Genomic DNA, 17746 nt, shown 5'->3' with positions numbered 1-17746 from the left:
ATGGGAAAATATGTACATTGCATAGAATGCACATACGACCCAACAAACATTCTACGGAATAAGCATAGAGGCTAACAAACATTTTATGGAATGAGCTTATGGGAAAATATTGCAGAATTAATCCTTTTTGTGAAGAACTAACAAAAATTCCGAATTCAAGCTCAAGCCCATTAAAGGTCAAGGGCCCAAAAACGTGACAAGTGTATCAAGAATACTTGCCATAAATAAGTGTCGACATATATGAATATGTGTCTCAATACATAGGCTTTGATTAATATTTGTCACAAGAAAAGTGCCACATAACCTCTCTAGTTGACTCTAAGATGCCTATATAAAGGACAATACCCTCATTTAGAGGTAAGAAAAAAAGGAGTATAAAAACACTGTCTATCTCACTCTAGATTTTCTCTTTCTAAAGGTTGAGTAAAAAGAACTAACTTAAGTGTCAGAGGATTATTCCGGCATGCCGGCCCCCCTTTTACAATTATATTGTTTCTTTTTGCAGAATAAGTAACCACATTTGAGACACTTGCCTTAAAGAAAAAATAAGCCACAAAACTTAATTCAGAATAAAGTTTGAAACACAAATCAATCACTTACATTGAACAAAAATTTGCATCAACAGGGCCCAAATGCAAATCTTGAATTCTCATATTCTCTTATGAGAAGTAAAGAGTAAAGCCTTAAGTCTCGTAAGGATAATGCCTAACAACATACAACATGAAATAATAAAAAAGAAGGATTAAGGTCTTTTTTTATTTGAACTTTATTGAACTTTTAAAGATCTTGTTGCCCTGTCTTTTAGTACCAGTGTATGAATAGGATTTAGTTACTTTTATTTTTTAATTTATTAAATATCAATGAATTTTACTAAGGATAAGACCAAGTCATGAGAGTATTTTGATAAAAAAATTTAACTACTCTATCATTTTTTATTAAATAATAGTCAATTGTGGACAAATCGTGAATTTGTCCAATCTCTTATTTGATATTGGGACCAAACATACTCTTAAATTATTTATTTATTATTAAAGCTGTTATAATGTACATATATGCTATAATTTAAAATCTATTTAGAATTTAGATACATATTATTATAGTACAACCTAAAAATCTATGGAGACTAACTCAACAATCTACTCTAGTGAAATTGAAGAAATTTATTTATTCATATTCCATATTCTTTAGAAAGAAGATAAAGAACCTCACGAGAGCTTAAAGTGGTGCCATCAACGTCATTAAGAGCACCGTTCCACCGGTTTGAAATACAAACCAAATGATCTTTAGAATCTTCATCTTGCATATAGGCAACCATGAAAGACATCAGCACTCTATTATTCAATTGATTTAATTAAGGTAAAATTTTCTTTTCCTTATTTATTTATTTATTTATTTGACTTCGCACTCACAAGGAAACAAAAGTTGCTGGCTTGTCAGTTCATAGATGAAAACGAACATAACAAATGATTGCAAAAATAAACATCAATGACAACAGTGATCTCCATGATCATTTTACTCTTCCTATTATAAATGCCTCCTTCACCTCCACTTTCATAGACGCACAATATCAATCCAATCCTCAGCGTCAAATCTACAAACCATCCAAAAATAATGGAAGATCCTATAACTAGCCCTTCAAACTCAGCTATTTTTTATTCAATTCTTTTCTTTCTCCCCATCGTCCTCTTCTTATTTCGCCGCCGATTTTCACGTAAAGTAAACTTGCCACCCGGTCCAAAGCCGTGGCCCTTCATCGGAAACCTCAACCTTATCGGCCCTCTTCCTCACGTCTCCATCCACTCTCTCTCCCAGAAATACGGCCCCCTTATGCACCTCAAATTCGGCCTCTCCTCAGTTGTTGTAGGCTCATCAGTAGAAGTAGCTGAGCTCTTGCTCAAGACTCATGACATTAGTTTTGCTTCAAGGCCAGCTCTTCTTGCTGGGAAGTACACAACTTACAATTATTCTGGCATGGCCACTGCGCCCTATGGCCCATATTGGCGCCAGGCTCGTAAAATCTGCTTAATGGAACTTCTCGGTACAAAACGCTTGGATCAGTTTGAGTACATGAGGGTAGAAGAAAGAAACGCTTTTCTCTTTGAGTTGTTCAAATCAGTTTCCACGTATGTTCATTTGAAAGATCATCTCTACACACTCAATCACACTTCGATTTGTCGGATGGTGTTGGGGAAAAGGTATACGGACAAAGCTGAAAAAAATACTGTGACTCCAAAAGACTTCACGGAAATGCTTGAAGAACTGTTCTTGCTTAATGGTATTTTAGATATTGGGGACTCAATTCCATGGCTTGCTTCTTTCGATTTACAAGGGCATGTTAAGAGAATGAAGGATGTGAGCAAGAAGCTTGATAAATTTTATGAGGATATTTTGGATGAGCACTATGCTAGGAGAAAATCGATTAAGGATTATGGGGTTCATGATATGGTTGATGTTCTTTTGCATCTTGCGGATGATCCTTCTCTTGAAGTTAAGCTTGAAAGAGAACACATTAAGGCACTAATCCAGGTAAATTTAATGTTCTATTCTAATCTTTTCTTTGCTTTAGACAATTTCATTGGTTCTGTTGAAAAGTCAAAAGTTAAAGGGGCTCACATGTTGGATTTATTTAAGTGCATTGAACCCGCATGCTTTTCTTGACCATTGATTGGCAAATTAATGGAGCCACATGCAAAATTGACTATTAGAGGAGTTGGGACCGCATGCATGATTTCTTTCAAAAATGAAGAATTTTTGTAATTTTTTTTTTTTTTTACTCCGTGGATGTAAGTTTAATTATCAAACTACGTTAAATAATTGTGTCTTTTATTTTTTTGTAATTATTTAGTGTGCTTGATTCTGCATTCCGCGCACAACAGGTTCTACTAGTGAAAACTCTAAAAAATAGTAATAATATAGATTTGAATTTTAGTTCATGTATTTTTTTTTAAAAAAGAAATGAATTGTAGTTTTCAAATATGACGTACTTCAATTTATTTTCTAAATCTATTGAAAATTATAACCCTTCCCATGATTTACCATTAAGAAGGTAAAAAGTTCGAGGAAGAATATCATCCTCGCATACTGATAAAAGAGAGTTACATCGATATTTTCAATAATTTAGGGATAAATTAAAATATGCCAATCTCTCTCGGGATTAACAGAAATTAATGTAGTAAATTGATATGTACAACAAAATAGAAAGGAATTTAGTTTTTAAATGATTGAAGCAATAGTTGTCCCACAACGTAATTAAACATCACAAAGTAACGCAGCTATCAAGGTTTCTCCTGTATTGAAAATCTGTATCGTCATAATCGCCCCCCTTTCTTTTTTATTTGTAGGATCTTTTAACTGCTGGAACTGACACATCGGCAATCAACGTTGAATGGGCAATGTCAGAGCTCTTGAAAAGTCCAGAAACTATACAAAAGGCGACTGAAGAACTAGATAGAGCAATTGGGAGAGATAGATGGGTAGAAGAGAAAGACATTGTTAGCCTTCCATACTTACAAGCAATTGTTAAAGAAACAATGCGTCTCCACCCTGTGGCACCATTGCTTGCTCCTCGAGTTGCTAGAGAAGATTGCAAAGTTGCTGGCTATGACATTCTTAAAAACACTCGAGTGATGGTTAATGTATGGGCAATAGGGAGAGATCCGACCATATGGGAAAAGCCTAATGAATTTAGGCCGGAGAGATTCATCGGTAAAGAGATTGATGTTAAAGGCCATGATTTTCAATTGCTACCATTTGGATCTGGGAGGAGGATGTGCATTGGTTATGGTCTAGGGCTTAAGGTTGTTCAGTCAACTTTGGCAAATCTTTTGCATGGTTTTGAATGGAAATTACCAGGTGATATGAAGAATGAGGACTTGAATATGGAGGACAGATTTGGACTCACAATGTCTAGAAAAGTCCCACTTGTTGTTGTCCCTAGTAAACCTCGGCTTCCTCTTCATCTTTACTTATGTGAGTAGGCTTCTTGTTCATTTAAATAAACGCAGCTACTGGGTAAAGTTCTTCGTGTTTAAATCTATAATGATGGTCTTTAGGAATGGAAGCATTAACTAAAGTAGTCAATAAATTGTATTCGGGATTGCTCTTTGAAGTATGTGTTTATTTGTAATAAATAAAAATTTTGATTAATAAACTAGTTATTTTCATGTAATATCTTGAATGTATGATTATTTGAATAAGACTACTTTTTTCTTATTTTACTGTACCTAAATGTTTGAACAAACTCGGATTTTGATACTAACAGACTATCTATTTTCTAATTTCACTATCTCTTTTAGTTAAAGATTAATATGTACGTAATAAGGACAGGTTTTAAAATCTATGGAAATGGTTCATTAAGATAAAACTCCAGCCCAAAATAATAGTTCAATAGATGACATATAATTTCATTTTAATACTCTAATAATTAAAGCTAGTGCTCGTTTAAATTCATACTTTATATTCACTAAAATTCTTTAATTTTTACTACTTTGTGATTTGGTGAAAGATTTTCTTTAAATTTTTTTAAGGAAAATGAGAATTTAATTTATTTTATCAATAGCATTCTCGTTTAAGCATAAAGCATATGGAAATGTTAGCAAATATTTTGAAAAGTCCACCGGCTCTCAGAATTTGATCAAAATTTTCCGATTTACAATTAAAAAAAAAAAAAAATTCTATCATACATCTTACCTTATTTTTGTTTTTATTTGATCTTTTATCCCCAAATCAGTGCAGTGATCACACAATTATCGTCGACAGATGAGCTTTAAATTTAAGCTTCCCTTACCAATAACGCCATTTAAAGCTGCTACAATATTTTGTATGGGATAAGGATCATCTCTCTTTTTTGTATTTTTTCCCTTACTTTTTCTTATTTTATGAGTGATTAAGATTAAATTTTATATTTATTTTTTTAATTTATTTACAGTCAAACTAATTTTTCTCTACTAGAAAGGAAAGCGAAAGTAAAGAAAGAGAAAATAAGGAGTGGATCATAATCTATTTGTATATCATAATTTAACAATTCACCGACAAGTGTAAGAATAAATACTTCAGATTGCGAGAAATATTGAGTTCGCTGCATCATGTTAAGATACGATGCCCACCACTGCGGAATTGAAACAGTCACAACACATGAAGCGCGTGCAGCCACACGAGTTACTACATACCAATAGGGAACAGATGATCAACACACCAACTTAATCTCACATCAACATGGCAATTAACAAATCATTAGAAAACAAATATGACAATATGTATTGCTCTTCCCAAAAGCTTAAAATTGAAATGCGTCACACAATCCCGTGATATGAAGCCTCACCAAAGAAAGTAGGCGTGGGTACTTTGTGTTTGGCTTTAGGTCGCAGGATATTTGGATTTAATTAAGAATTCAATCTAAATGGGTTTAAAAGTTATTTTGGTTCAGTTCAATCTGGTTGGGTTTCATATTACCCTTCAGGTTAGGTTTGTAATTTCGGGTACAATTACAGTTTGGTTTCGAAATTCGTTTGGGTCACAATTTCAGGTTACAGCAAATTCATATTAATTTAACAATCCATGTAGGAAACATATAGGGTAGAATAAAATAGGAATTCTAGGTTTGGAATCAATTTAGTTTTTAGTATTTTGTTATATTTTATCTTATTTTATTATACTTATTTGAATCATAATTGTAATTATACTATAATTAGGATTTTATATTATTTCTCTAATTTGAGAAGGATTAGGATATGTTAGATATTAAAGCATTACCAAAAGAATCTTCTAATCTAATTTTTCAAATATTTATTTACTTACCTACGTGACAAATAAAAGAGTTAAAAAATTAGTTATCTTCCAAAAGACTCTTCAAATAAAAATACATTTATACTATTTTAGTCAAACTTTTTTTCTTACTAAAATGATAATTATAACACATCTCTCTCTTCAAGAATAAGAAAATAAAAAATAATAAAATATTAAATTGACAACTCTAAAAGGCTCTCTAAATGAGATTCTTCAAATGAGATTGTCATTCTTTCTCTTTAACGTTGAAGAGGGAGAAGGACAACCTCATTTGAAAAAATTAATTTGAAGAGCTTTTTGGAAATTTTTTTACTTATGTGGCTCTTCAAGTGATAATTAAAATCCCATTCAAAGAGCTTTTTGTTAATGCTCTTAGTAAATATAGGTTTGTTATTCATAATTTATTGTAATACCTTGAAGCTTCTCATAATAATATTTCAAATTATCCCTTTGGGTTTAATTTGATGTTTGCTCTCTTTGAGAGCTATTCTTTCTTGAGTTTCAAGAACGTACGCTAGAACGACATCTAATATCGCTTCCACACTGCGTCAAGTGGTATCAGAGTCTTTTCTATAGTCTGTGCCAAGCAGAGCTTTCCTAATTACCAACCACCCTCTATTCACTAATCCTTCCTCCATTATAATTCCATTAACTTCTAAAAAAAAAAAAACAACCTGATGCCATTATCACAGCTGCCATACACAACCGCACCTTACCTTTTTTTGTTAATCCTCTCCACCATTTGAACGCCCACAATTTGCTGACCAAATGCTGGCTATCAAACACTATCGATCAGCCACCAACTAGCATAACACCACCTAAATAGCCGTTAAACCACCGTAAATGCAGCCACTCAATTAGTTGCCTCCCATCACGATTTGCAAGCCACCATTACTGTTCCATTCACCATTATCAACCCTTTCTTTCTAGCCAATTCCCGCCGCCATCCACCACTTCATTCCCCAAAATCAAAACAAGCCTCAACCACCACTTTATTTCAATTCACGCTCATTGACCTTAAATCTTCTGGGTCCATCCATCATTGTCCAATTTTTTTATCACCGTCACGAGTAACCCCATATTTTGCTTACTTATAACTTTGACCTAATATTTTCTTTTAATTACAATCATACCCTATAATCTTTTGATCTTTTAAAAAAACAAAAAAATAGATAATTAAAAAAAAGTGATACAACGAGATACAAAGAAGATAATGATGATTTTTTCTATTATGATAGATTTACTAATCTTGAGGATATTTTTATTGGATCTTTAAAACTAAAGATACTCTTGAAGATATTTCTGAGGATAAACATGTCAAGTATATGTCATCAAAATTAGTAGGACATGCATCACAATGGTGGACAAATTTATAAACAACGCAAATTTGATATGAAAGAGACAAGATTCGAACTTGGCATAACATGAAAAGGAAGATTAAAGCTTATTTTATTCTTTTGAATATTTTCAAACCGTCGCAAAATTGATAAGCGTTAACAAGGTACAAATTCTACTCAATTATGTGAATCTCAACTTTGAAATTGTGGTCGTTGTGTGAATCTTTCTAAAGATGATAATGATACAATTTCAAGATTTGTGAAAGGATTATGTGTTAACATTAAGGAATTAGTTTTGTTGCAAATTATTGCTACTCATATATATTGAGATGTTTGTAATTGCTTTAGAAGTTGAATTGCAAATCAAGAGAGAAAGAAAGCAAGTAGCAAAGAGAACGAGTAGAAGTGCATCATGAGAGCCAAAGAAGACGATCAAGGGTTTATTAAATTGAATCCACTAACTACAACATGAGAGTTCGTTGTCGAAACAAGATCTTATCAAGGACTTCTCCTCACCAATGGATTCTAGTGTCGAAAAGCAGCCTTCTTATGCCAATAAAGATCATAACTCAATAATGCAAAAAGATATTGTGCTTAAAGATTCTAAAGTTACTGAAGATGCATTTATTGTTCAAAATTCAACCATTATGCTTGTCAATAATGAAGATTAAGTCCTAGGTTTTAAAGTTGAAGATGTAAAAGTGGAAGAGAAAGTTTTACCAGTCTTATCATTGGAATAAAAGAATGTTAAAGATGCTTCTTTTGAAGAGATTTCAAATTAGCCTGAAGTTTCAAATGAAATGGTACAATCTATTGTTGATTTAAGTTTCATATATAATTGTATAGTTAAAATTGTGTAAGAAGCTCAAGTTGAAAAGATATCAATTATTATCAATGATAATATGATTGACATGACCTCGCGAATTCAAGTTGATTACAAGAGGATTATTCTTAAAGAAGATAATTTCCCCTAGATAATTGATATGATTATGCATTGAAGGTAAAAAAGTCATTCTTAAAGAATATCTAGCTAAAAGGGTAAAATTCAATAGAGAGTACGTCAATCAAAGCATAGAGAAAGTTAAAAGAGAACTTCTAATGGTTTCTTCTTGCCTGTCTGCATCTTTTAGAAGAGCCATATTTAAAAGCAAGAAGAAACTGAAGTTTTGATACTTTTTAGTTTCAAGAAAAGTTTATCCAAAATGCTGAATGTACTCATTACAAGATCAGTCACTCCTCCACTACAAGTTTCATCCTTCTAATTGACTTTTGCTTTTAGCAAAACTTGAGGACAAGTTTTTTTCGAAGAGGAGAAGACCGATGTTTGAAGCATAATGGTAGAATAAATTAGGAATTCTAGACTTTGATCCAATTTAGTATTTAGTATTTTATTAGATTTTATCTTGCTTTATTAAGCTTATTTGAGTCATATTTGTAAATTCTAGTCTAATTAGGATTTTAGATTATTCCTCTTATTTTAGAAGGATTAAGATTAAGTTACACACTAATATAAATAGGCCTATTATATTACAGTTTGTTGTAAAACCTTTAAGCTTTTTATCAATAATATTTCATATTATTCCCTTTAAATTTGTCTTTGTCATTAATTGGATGTTTTCTCTTTTTGAGAACTATTCTTTCGTAAGTTTCAAGAACCTACACTACAAGGAAATTTAATATCGCACTACGTCATTTGCGCAATCCCATCTAAGATTACATGCAATATTCAAGCTACTTATTTTACATGAAAATTTGATGATTGTGAGAGAGCAATCCAAGACTAATTTCTGACATGTTTGAGAATGATTTTCAACTTTTGAAAATAAAACATTTTGCCTTCAATTTTTTTCTATACCTAAAAAATCAAACATATTTTTACTAAGTAACTAAGATTTTCAGGTTTTGAAGAATAGTATACAGCCTTTACTAATTAAATCTTTGAAAATCTTCCTCGATGGGTAGTCGCTCTGTCCACTCAATATTGTTTAAAACCTGTGAAATTAAAGTGAAAGAAACAATCCAAATAAATGATTGCCATAGCATCAGTAATACAACAATAGCCCATGAATCTTCAATAAATGACTAATTGTAACATCTCTAAAACTATAGCAAAATAACTCATGGTATCCAAACTCAATCGAGCAAAATTAATAGTAGTAAAGATGGTTTCAGTTATGCTAGCTGTAACAATCAAGCAAATTTGTAAAGATGAGAGAAGAAAGTAGAAGAATATGATTTATGCCTGCTTTATTAAACTATTCTCCAAACTTGGATATAACTTTTATTTGACAGTGTTGCAAAAATTATATTTGAGGTAAAAGTCTCTTTTCTGATTGAAAAAGAAGTTGCATGAACTTCAAAATTATATTTTATTGCGAACAAATGTTAACTAGTCTCTAGATATATTTGTTAGCCTAAAGGGCTATACAAATTGTAATTTTGATGATAACAAACATAAGTCATTATATTTCACAATTTCACTAGTTTTTAAAGAGTAAAATTTATTTAGGTGAATCAAGTGAAAGCTCAAGACATTTAACGGAAAAAGACATGACCAAGAACAAGTATTAGCTCAAAGTAATCTTCATTGTTACAAATCTTGTAAAGCCGATATGATTTAATGCATGAATGATTTAGCATTTGAAAAGCTCAAGATTTTTTTTAATAAATCATCATTTTTCATAAATCAAACGTTTTTAAATTATATGCCAAATATTTTATGAAATTGGTTATTTTTCAAGATATGGACTAAAATGAGAGAGTTTTGCAATCTCTAATTTTAATAAGTATTGTTTTAAATTCTAGATTTGGACCTGTTTGAAAAAATTTAAAACATTTTAGGCCGTAATATAAATATTAAAATTGTAGCGACTAGCCGGCCAAAATGTGGCGGCTAACTGCCTGGGAAGGTAGAAAGATAGTGGCTAGCCACCTGAGGGTAGCGACTAACCGCCTGGTTCAAGCGGCGATCCGACTATTTTTTGGAGGTCAATAACGGCTAGTTTACTTGTCCAAACTATATAAACTTAAATCCAAATTAAATATAAGAAGTTTTTGAAGCAAGAACAAGAGCATACAACATCTCTTGAGCTTTCATTTTGCAATCTCATACATTGATTCATTGTTGAGCTATCATTTGTACGTCCACTTTAAAAGAGAGTTATTGTTGTAATATTTGAATTCATTACCAAAAAGTGTGGGAAACGCTTGGAAAAGGTGTGTGTGAGTGAAACACTGCTTGTAAAGGTTTATTGACACCTTGGAAATCAATTGTAAGAACTTGAAGCCTTAGGAAGCTTTAATAGTGAAATCATTAAGGTTGGTTTGCTTGGAGTCGTGGACGCAGGCAGGGATTGCTGAACCACGTAAAAGTTTTCGTGTTTGCTCTCTCTTCCCTTATTCTTTTATTATTGTGCATTGTTAAATTTATTGTTCTTGATTCCATTAAGACATTAGTTTATTTTGTTTTGTGGTTTTAATTGCTTAAGTTTTTAAAAACTCAATTCACCCCCCTCTTGGTTTGCATAGCTAGAATTTTAATATTGTTATGAATAACTATCATATTATAGGCTATTCCAAAAAAAACAAGTGTCAAATGAGAATATTTGTATGTTTCAATTATATACATTCACAAACCGAAGATTTCATTAAGGGCATTTCTTAATGCAAGCACCTACAACACTTAAAAGAACAAATTTGGGAGGCAAATTATTCTTTAGACTTAAAGGCTTCCAAAGAGGTTGGACCTCTCATTGGCACTTCTACTGGTTGTTGGTAATAGGTAGTCAGTAGGCGGCTTTTGACTCCATGAATGGACTGTCTGGCAAACAAACTGGTGGAGCACATTTGGATGGTTTTTCGATCCTCTCTCTCACTTGAAGAAAGATAGCCACTTTGATTATATACGCAATAATGATAGAGTTCTTTTTTCAGGATAAGGCTAAGGTGAACAAGACCCCAGACGGGTAGTTCAACATAAAATTCTTAGAATGCGGCAGCCTGAAGATGAACAGCACTTGGCTTGGACTTATAAACATTAATGTAGAAGAAGGCCATAGGATTCTCAAGAGCAAGAAACTAACATTAATATTACACATATTTATCTCCTTACACTTATTGTGCCCTAAATTATATAGCTTAATATTGTTGACATGACAATTAATGTCAAAACCTAACTAAAACAATATAAAACTAACAATAACAAATTTGTTTAATACATTTTTTTAATAGTATGTATTAATATTACAATTGCAAAATGAAAAAGCTTAAATGATATAAAATTTAATACAAATTTACATTACAAATCATAATCACTAATTCACCATAAAAATCTAACACTAACAGTAATGGATTCAACAAATAGAAATTTATAATTAAGACAAATTGAAGAGATGAAGTTAATATCAAGTGAAGAACTGACGATGACGAGTCAAATGGGAGCTGCAACTATTGCGAGGCATCATGGTGGGAGCTAAAATGCTAATGAATATTGTTGCCAGGCTATGAGAGTGACAACTAATGTGACAAAGTGAAGGTCCGTTGCGATAGGTGGATGAGAAATGACAGCTAAGAGAGACAACTGATGGCATCGTGGCAACATGGCACAGTTGACGGGTTGAGGTTGAATCGCTAATAGGTGGCACCAGTGGAGAGAAGAAATGAGTTAGGTTTAGATTGTTTTAGTTTTAGGGTTTTGATTTTTGAGGGATCAGGTTCAGGTACTGCTTTAGTCTTTTGATTTAGTGTTTATGTTTTTTTAATTTTTTTTAATAGAACTCTATCAAGTTTGCTATTTAGTTGGTTTTAACTAGAATTGAATGCAAACCTAATCGATTTTCTTCTTTCAACTCATTTAGTTTTTAAAGTCGAACCAAACTAAACCAAAAATTAAAAAAAAAGATTCGATTTAACCCGAATTGAATGCCAACTGTTGGAACAATAAACCATTGGTAAAATCCATCACCTAAAATCTAAAAACATTCATGTTGTATCACCAAGAATCAGTAAATGAATATGCAAAATCGTGCATGAATTCATAATGCTTAATTACTTTCCAAAAATGTGTGGTTTGTCTTATAGATCAACACGTTATCCTAGATAATCTTGATAATCTTTTTAATTTCTCACTGCACTCTCTTTGATGATGAGATGTCAGAAAGAAATAGAATGTTACGTGTGACTCGGGGATTATAACCACTTATAAAGATAACTTTTATTGCTATCTTTAGGTATTTCTATTTCAACTCATTATGGAAATAAAAATTAACCTTAAATCTCTACGCATTAAAAGCCCAACTCTATCAAATACATTAAAGGTCGAATTGCTGAACACCCTAGTAGATTACTTTTAATTAGGCTTAACCTTATACGACAGTCCGCAACACATGATTATTCATATATAAGCCCAATATTGGATTAAGGATCTAACACCATTAGATAAAGAATCCAACAATCTCCCATTTGGGCTCTATGTGTAACCTTATAATTATGCTAAAAATATAACCATATGAGCTCAACTTTACTATTATTACTGAAATGTGTCTATAACTAGTCCTTCCCATTAATTATACTAACATAAGATCAGAGCGGCCTTTATTATAATTGTCGCAACTCAACCCATTAATGGTCACTATGCCAATACAACTGAATAACATGGATCATGATGTGCATATTGATAACTCTATGAAATGAGAGTTATCATGACACTTTTAAACTTAAATCAATAATGCTTAGAGAGTAAATGATGTGTTTTTATTGCATTTTTGTTACATTTTTCATAAATATTCATTTTAAGTTAGTCTTAATAAGTTTTGCTTAATTTAAAGTAATTCGTGCTCAAATTGTGTGCATAATTGTAGGTTTCCAGAAGCTTATAATTAATGGAAGGAATGCTAATGCAATAGGCTTGCAAAAGATGGAAAAGAACTTGGCTACAAAAGAATTGAAACAAATCTGGAACAGTGCAATTGCTGTAGCCGTTGTTGTAGCAATATTGCTGTAGCCATTACTGTAGTAATCTTAGAACAACGACAGAGAAAATTTTGCGCGGGATAACTGCAGAATTGCGATCTGCAGTTTCCTAATTTGACTAATGCGCGAGCTAAGCTTCCGTTTACCCTAATTTTCAACTATAAAAGGAGCACACATCATAAGGAATAAAGAGAGCCGTCACCTAAGGAGAAAAACACAAAGAAACAAAAGAAAAATAAGATTCAAGAGAGAGATTAAGGGCTGCACAAGAGAAAAAATTTCAGAGATCAATTGGGAGCTTAATCATTCATATCCTTATCTTGTTTTCGTGTTTTCTATTTATTCATAGGGATATGTTTCATGGCTGAAACTTTGTTCTTTATTTTTCTTTTACAAACCATGAACTAAATTTACTTGTGGTTGAGTGATAAACAATTTTGATGGTTATTGACTGAATATATGTGTTGTTGCATGTTGCTGTAGCAGTTTGTTTTGATAGTATTTATTTTTATTCATTATTTCGGCTGATCACTTATTTAATGATACAAGTTAGGAAGAGCCACAAAAGGGCCTATCTTAGTGGAACATATCAAAGCAATACTTGATCTTAAATTGAGTTTCTTGGATTGAGTTCTACTTGAGTCCCAAAAGGGTCATGCTTGAGTTAAGATTAGTGATGAACTAGACATAGAGATTCACCTTGTAAGGTAAATAGAACCTAAGCATGTAATGCTATATCTTATGTTTGCATAACAACTGATCACTGTTAGGTTACATATAGATATAAGATATCCAACATGCAACGGCTGAGAATGCATAAGGATTCTCCCCAGTGTTGTAGCAGATGTTGCAGCAACCGAGCCAACCATTAGAAAATAGTCAAGACCATTAAGAGAGTTTATTCACTCAACTACTCTATATTCTCATTGGTTTTATCCTTGAGTTTGACGTGATAATTTACTTTGTTGTATTTTATTTTTTGCACTTTTATTTTAATTAGTATATTAGTTTCATTAATTGTTTTATTTTAATTTAGAACAAAATATGCACTGTTAAGGTTGCTGTAGCAAGTTTGATAACATCAATCCATGTGGAGACGATCTTGAATACTCATCACTTTATTACTTGTTGTGTACACTTGCACATTGACACCAATAGCATTAGTATTTATACACCAACAAGTTTTTGGAGTCGTTGCAGGGGATTGATGGTTCATTGTGATTTGTGAAATTAATTTTAACGGTGCTAATTATTTTACTTTATTTTAATTTGTTTATTTTGTTGACATAAGTGATCTAGCAACCCTTGCATGCGCAAATATAAATATGTTGAATTCCAGTTTGATCCAGAAATTGAAGGAACCGCAAGGAGATTGAGAAAAGAGCGTCGGGAATTACAAGCTGTTGTAGCAATGGATGACTTGCAAGATATGAGAAACTTAAACCCTAGAGAAGAGGTACAACCAGTCAATGTACATGAAGGGCTAAATGGACAACAGGTTCAAGGGCAATCAGGGAACAACAACGTTATTCACATGGCGAACGATAGAGATAGAGCCATTCGAGACTGCGCAGTGTTGACTCCTCAAGCCATACATCTGGGAATAGTTAGACCCGACGTTCAAGCTGACAATTTTGAGCTCAAACTAATGATGTTTCAAATGCTACAAACAGTGGGGCAATTTAATGGACTGCCATCAGAAGATCTTCATCTACATCTTAAGCTATTTTTGGAAGTGAGTGATACTTTCAAGATTGCTGGAGCATCGCAGGAAGCATTGAGACTCATACTTTTCCCGTTTTCTTTGAGAGATCGAGCAAGAGCATGGTTGAATTCTCTACCACCAGATTCTATCACTACATGGAATGACTTGGCTGATAAATTTTTGATGAAATACTTCCCGCCAACCAAGAATGCAAAATTGAGGAATGAGATTACATCTTTCATCAACTTGAAAATGAGAGCTTGTATGATGCATGGGAAAGATTTAAGGAGTTACTCAAAAGATGTCATCATTATGGTATTCCTTGCTGCATACAATTGGAAAATTTCTATAATGGTCTCAACCCAAGCACTAGATTGATGGTAGATGCTTTAGCAAATGGGGCCTTATTATATAAGTCTTACAATAAGGTTTATGAAATTTTGGAGAGAATTGCTAACAACAATTAGCAGTGGCCATCAACTAGACAAGCTGCAGCAAGAGGAACAACAGGAGTACATAACGTAGATGTCTTAACAGCATTGTCAGCCCAAGTAACCTCATTAATAAATATGGTGAAAGCTATAACCACTGCTCCAGCAACTGTCAACCAAGTTGCCGAGATCTCTTGTGTTTATTGTGGAGGGGGACACTTATTTGATAATTGTCCTGGGAATCCAACTTCAGTCAATTATGTGGACAACTTCAATAGACAGAACCAGGACAATCCATATTCAAACATTTACAACCCTGGATGGAGACAGCACCCGAACTTTTCATGGAGTTATCAGAACCAAACTGCTGAAGTACCTAGTGGACAGAACATACTTACTCAACCACCTGGATTTTATCAGCAAAATCAAGAGCAAATAAGCATCAACAATGATCAACTTAGCTCCCTTGAAGCTTTGATTAAGGACTATATTGTGAAGAATGAAGCGGTTGTCCAAAGTCATGCTGCATCTTTGAGAAATTTAGAAAATCAAATTGGACAACTTGCTACAGCAGTAAGCAACAGACCTCAGGGTAGTTTACCCAGCAACACAGAGAACCCAAGAAGAGAAGGGAAAGAGCACTGCAAAGTGATAAATTTGAGATCTGGAAAGGAGGTTGATAGTTCAGTTGGTATACCAAAAAAAAAAGAATTGAGTCCAACCAATGTCAAGAAGACACTCAAGTAGAGAATGAGTCACAGTCTTCCACTTTTCAGAATGCAAATCAACATAGTTCTGCTACAGCATCTGCAAAAAGTTATGATCCAGCACCTGGTGGTGAAGAAGCTACAACACCAATAGCAACAGACCCGAGTAGAGCAAAAGAGAAGCAATCTGCACAACCTGCTACAGCACAGCAGTTTAGGCATCCACCACCCTTCCTAAAAGGTTCCAGAGACAGTAACAAGACAATCAGTTCAGCAAAATCTTGGAAGTACTGAAACAACTACATATTAATATCCTTTTTGTGGAAGCTCTAGAGCAAATCTTGACAAAAAATATCTTGACAAAGATATATTGACAAAGAAAAGAAGACTTGGAGAATTTGAGACAATTGCTCTAACACAAGAGTGCAGCCGAATGCTTCAGAGTAAGATACCACAGAAGATGAAGGATCCAAGAAGCTTCACAATCCCATGCTCCATAGGCACTAAATACAGTGGCAAAGCACTTTGTGATCTGGGGGCTAACATCAAGCTCATGCCTTTATCAGTGTTTAAGCAATTGGGAGTTGGTGAATGTAGACCAACAACGGTGACTCTACAACTTGCTGACAGATCTCATGCCTATCCAGAAGGAAAGATTGAAGATGTGTTGGTGAAGGTGGATAAATTTATTTTTCCAGTGGATTTCATTGTGCTAGACTTTGAGGCAGACAAAGAAGTGCCAATCATTCTAGGGAGACCTTTTTTAGCCACGAGAAAGACTTTAATTGATGTTCAAAAAGAAGAATTAACCATGAGGATGAATGAAAAGCAAGTTATATTCAATGTGCTGGATGCCATAAGAGTCCCGATGAGATTGAAGATTGTAATTTTATTAGTGTTGTGGACTTTGTTGTAGTAGAGAGATTACACAGTTGCTGCAGTAAGGAAGAAATCAATGTTGTAACATTTGAAGAACTTAATGATGAAGATCGTGGAGCAGCTAATATAGCATGGTCAGGGGAGAAGCAACTCTTCAGAATTGACGAGCAAATCCAGCAAAGGGAACTCACTCCAGACCAACAAGAATTCAAGGTTAATGGGCCGAAAGTAAAACACTATATGGGAGATTATGTGAATAGCCTAAAGAATGATTGGTTCTTGAAGGATCCAGGTTGAGCGAACAAGAAAGGTCAGGCTAAAAGACCTAAAATCAAGCGCTAATTGGGAGGCAACCCAATAAGAGAAGTTGTTTTAAGTATTTAAAGCATTAAATTTAGTTTTTAAATTATTTAATTTGTCTTTTTGTTATTTTAAGTATGCATATAATTTTTTTTTATTTTTTATGTCTTTGTGTTTAATTGCAGCAAGTAAAAAAAATGTGGGCAAAAAGAGTATGAGGGAATTGCTGCAGCACCACTTACAGCATGACATATAGTAGAAGATTCTCAAACAACAGAGGCATTTCTTGCTTTTGCAGCAGTAAATGGATTGATGAGATTTTATGATAAGGAGCATTTGAGAAGTGGATCAAATAAGAAGTGACCCTTTACAGCCTATGCTGCAGCAGTGCTTCCAGCAACAGGGGAGTACCCCTACCCACTAGTTTCTTTTACTTCTTTCTGCAAAACTTTTCTTTCATTTAGTTTTAATTTTCTGATTCATTCTGCATGTCCTTTTATTTAGTGTATGCATGTTTGGTTTATGTGGTTTTGTTTTGTGTGCTTGTGAGGACACATCATCACTCAAGTTTGGGGGGGTTGTGTTTCTGAGTGCATGTGTTTATGTTTGTGTTGTGTGTTGTGCGAAGCTCTG

At 33.3% G+C, this 17746-nt stretch overlaps 2 protein-coding genes and 1 non-coding gene across 3 annotated transcripts; 2 read left to right on the top strand and 1 right to left on the bottom strand.

Moving 5' to 3' along the window:
* The first annotated feature begins 1400 nt into the window (after positions 1-1400).
* LOC127903786 (trimethyltridecatetraene synthase-like) lies at positions 1401-4212 on the top strand. The gene is made up of 2 exons (XM_052444747.1): positions 1401-2526; positions 3342-4212. Exons 1-2 carry the CDS (start codon positions 1612-1614, stop codon positions 3975-3977), a joined length of 1551 nt encoding a protein of 516 aa, XP_052300707.1. The 5' UTR covers positions 1401-1611; the 3' UTR covers positions 3978-4212.
* A 10797-nt stretch (positions 4213-15009) lies between these two features.
* On the bottom strand, positions 15010-15115 carry LOC112496225 (small nucleolar RNA R71). Its single transcript, XR_003062726.1, has one exon. It is a non-coding gene; the product is annotated as a small nucleolar RNA R71 (small nucleolar RNA).
* A 250-nt stretch (positions 15116-15365) lies between these two features.
* Positions 15366-17110, top strand: LOC107174587 (uncharacterized). Its single transcript, XM_052431322.1, has 4 exons — positions 15366-15914; positions 16004-16221; positions 16364-16610; positions 16796-17110. The coding sequence occupies exons 1-4, from the start codon at positions 15366-15368 to the stop codon at positions 17108-17110; spliced, it is 1329 nt and encodes a 442-aa protein (XP_052287282.1).
* The last annotated feature ends 636 nt before the right edge of the window (positions 17111-17746 follow it).

The sequence above is a fragment of the Citrus sinensis genome, chromosome 7 (genome assembly GCF_022201045.2).
Source record: "Citrus sinensis cultivar Valencia sweet orange chromosome 7, DVS_A1.0, whole genome shotgun sequence".
NCBI classification, from domain to species: Eukaryota; Viridiplantae; Streptophyta; class Magnoliopsida; order Sapindales; family Rutaceae; genus Citrus; species Citrus sinensis.
The sequence above is the reverse complement of the archived record's forward strand: the minus strand, read 5'-3'. Positions and strand labels throughout refer to the sequence as shown.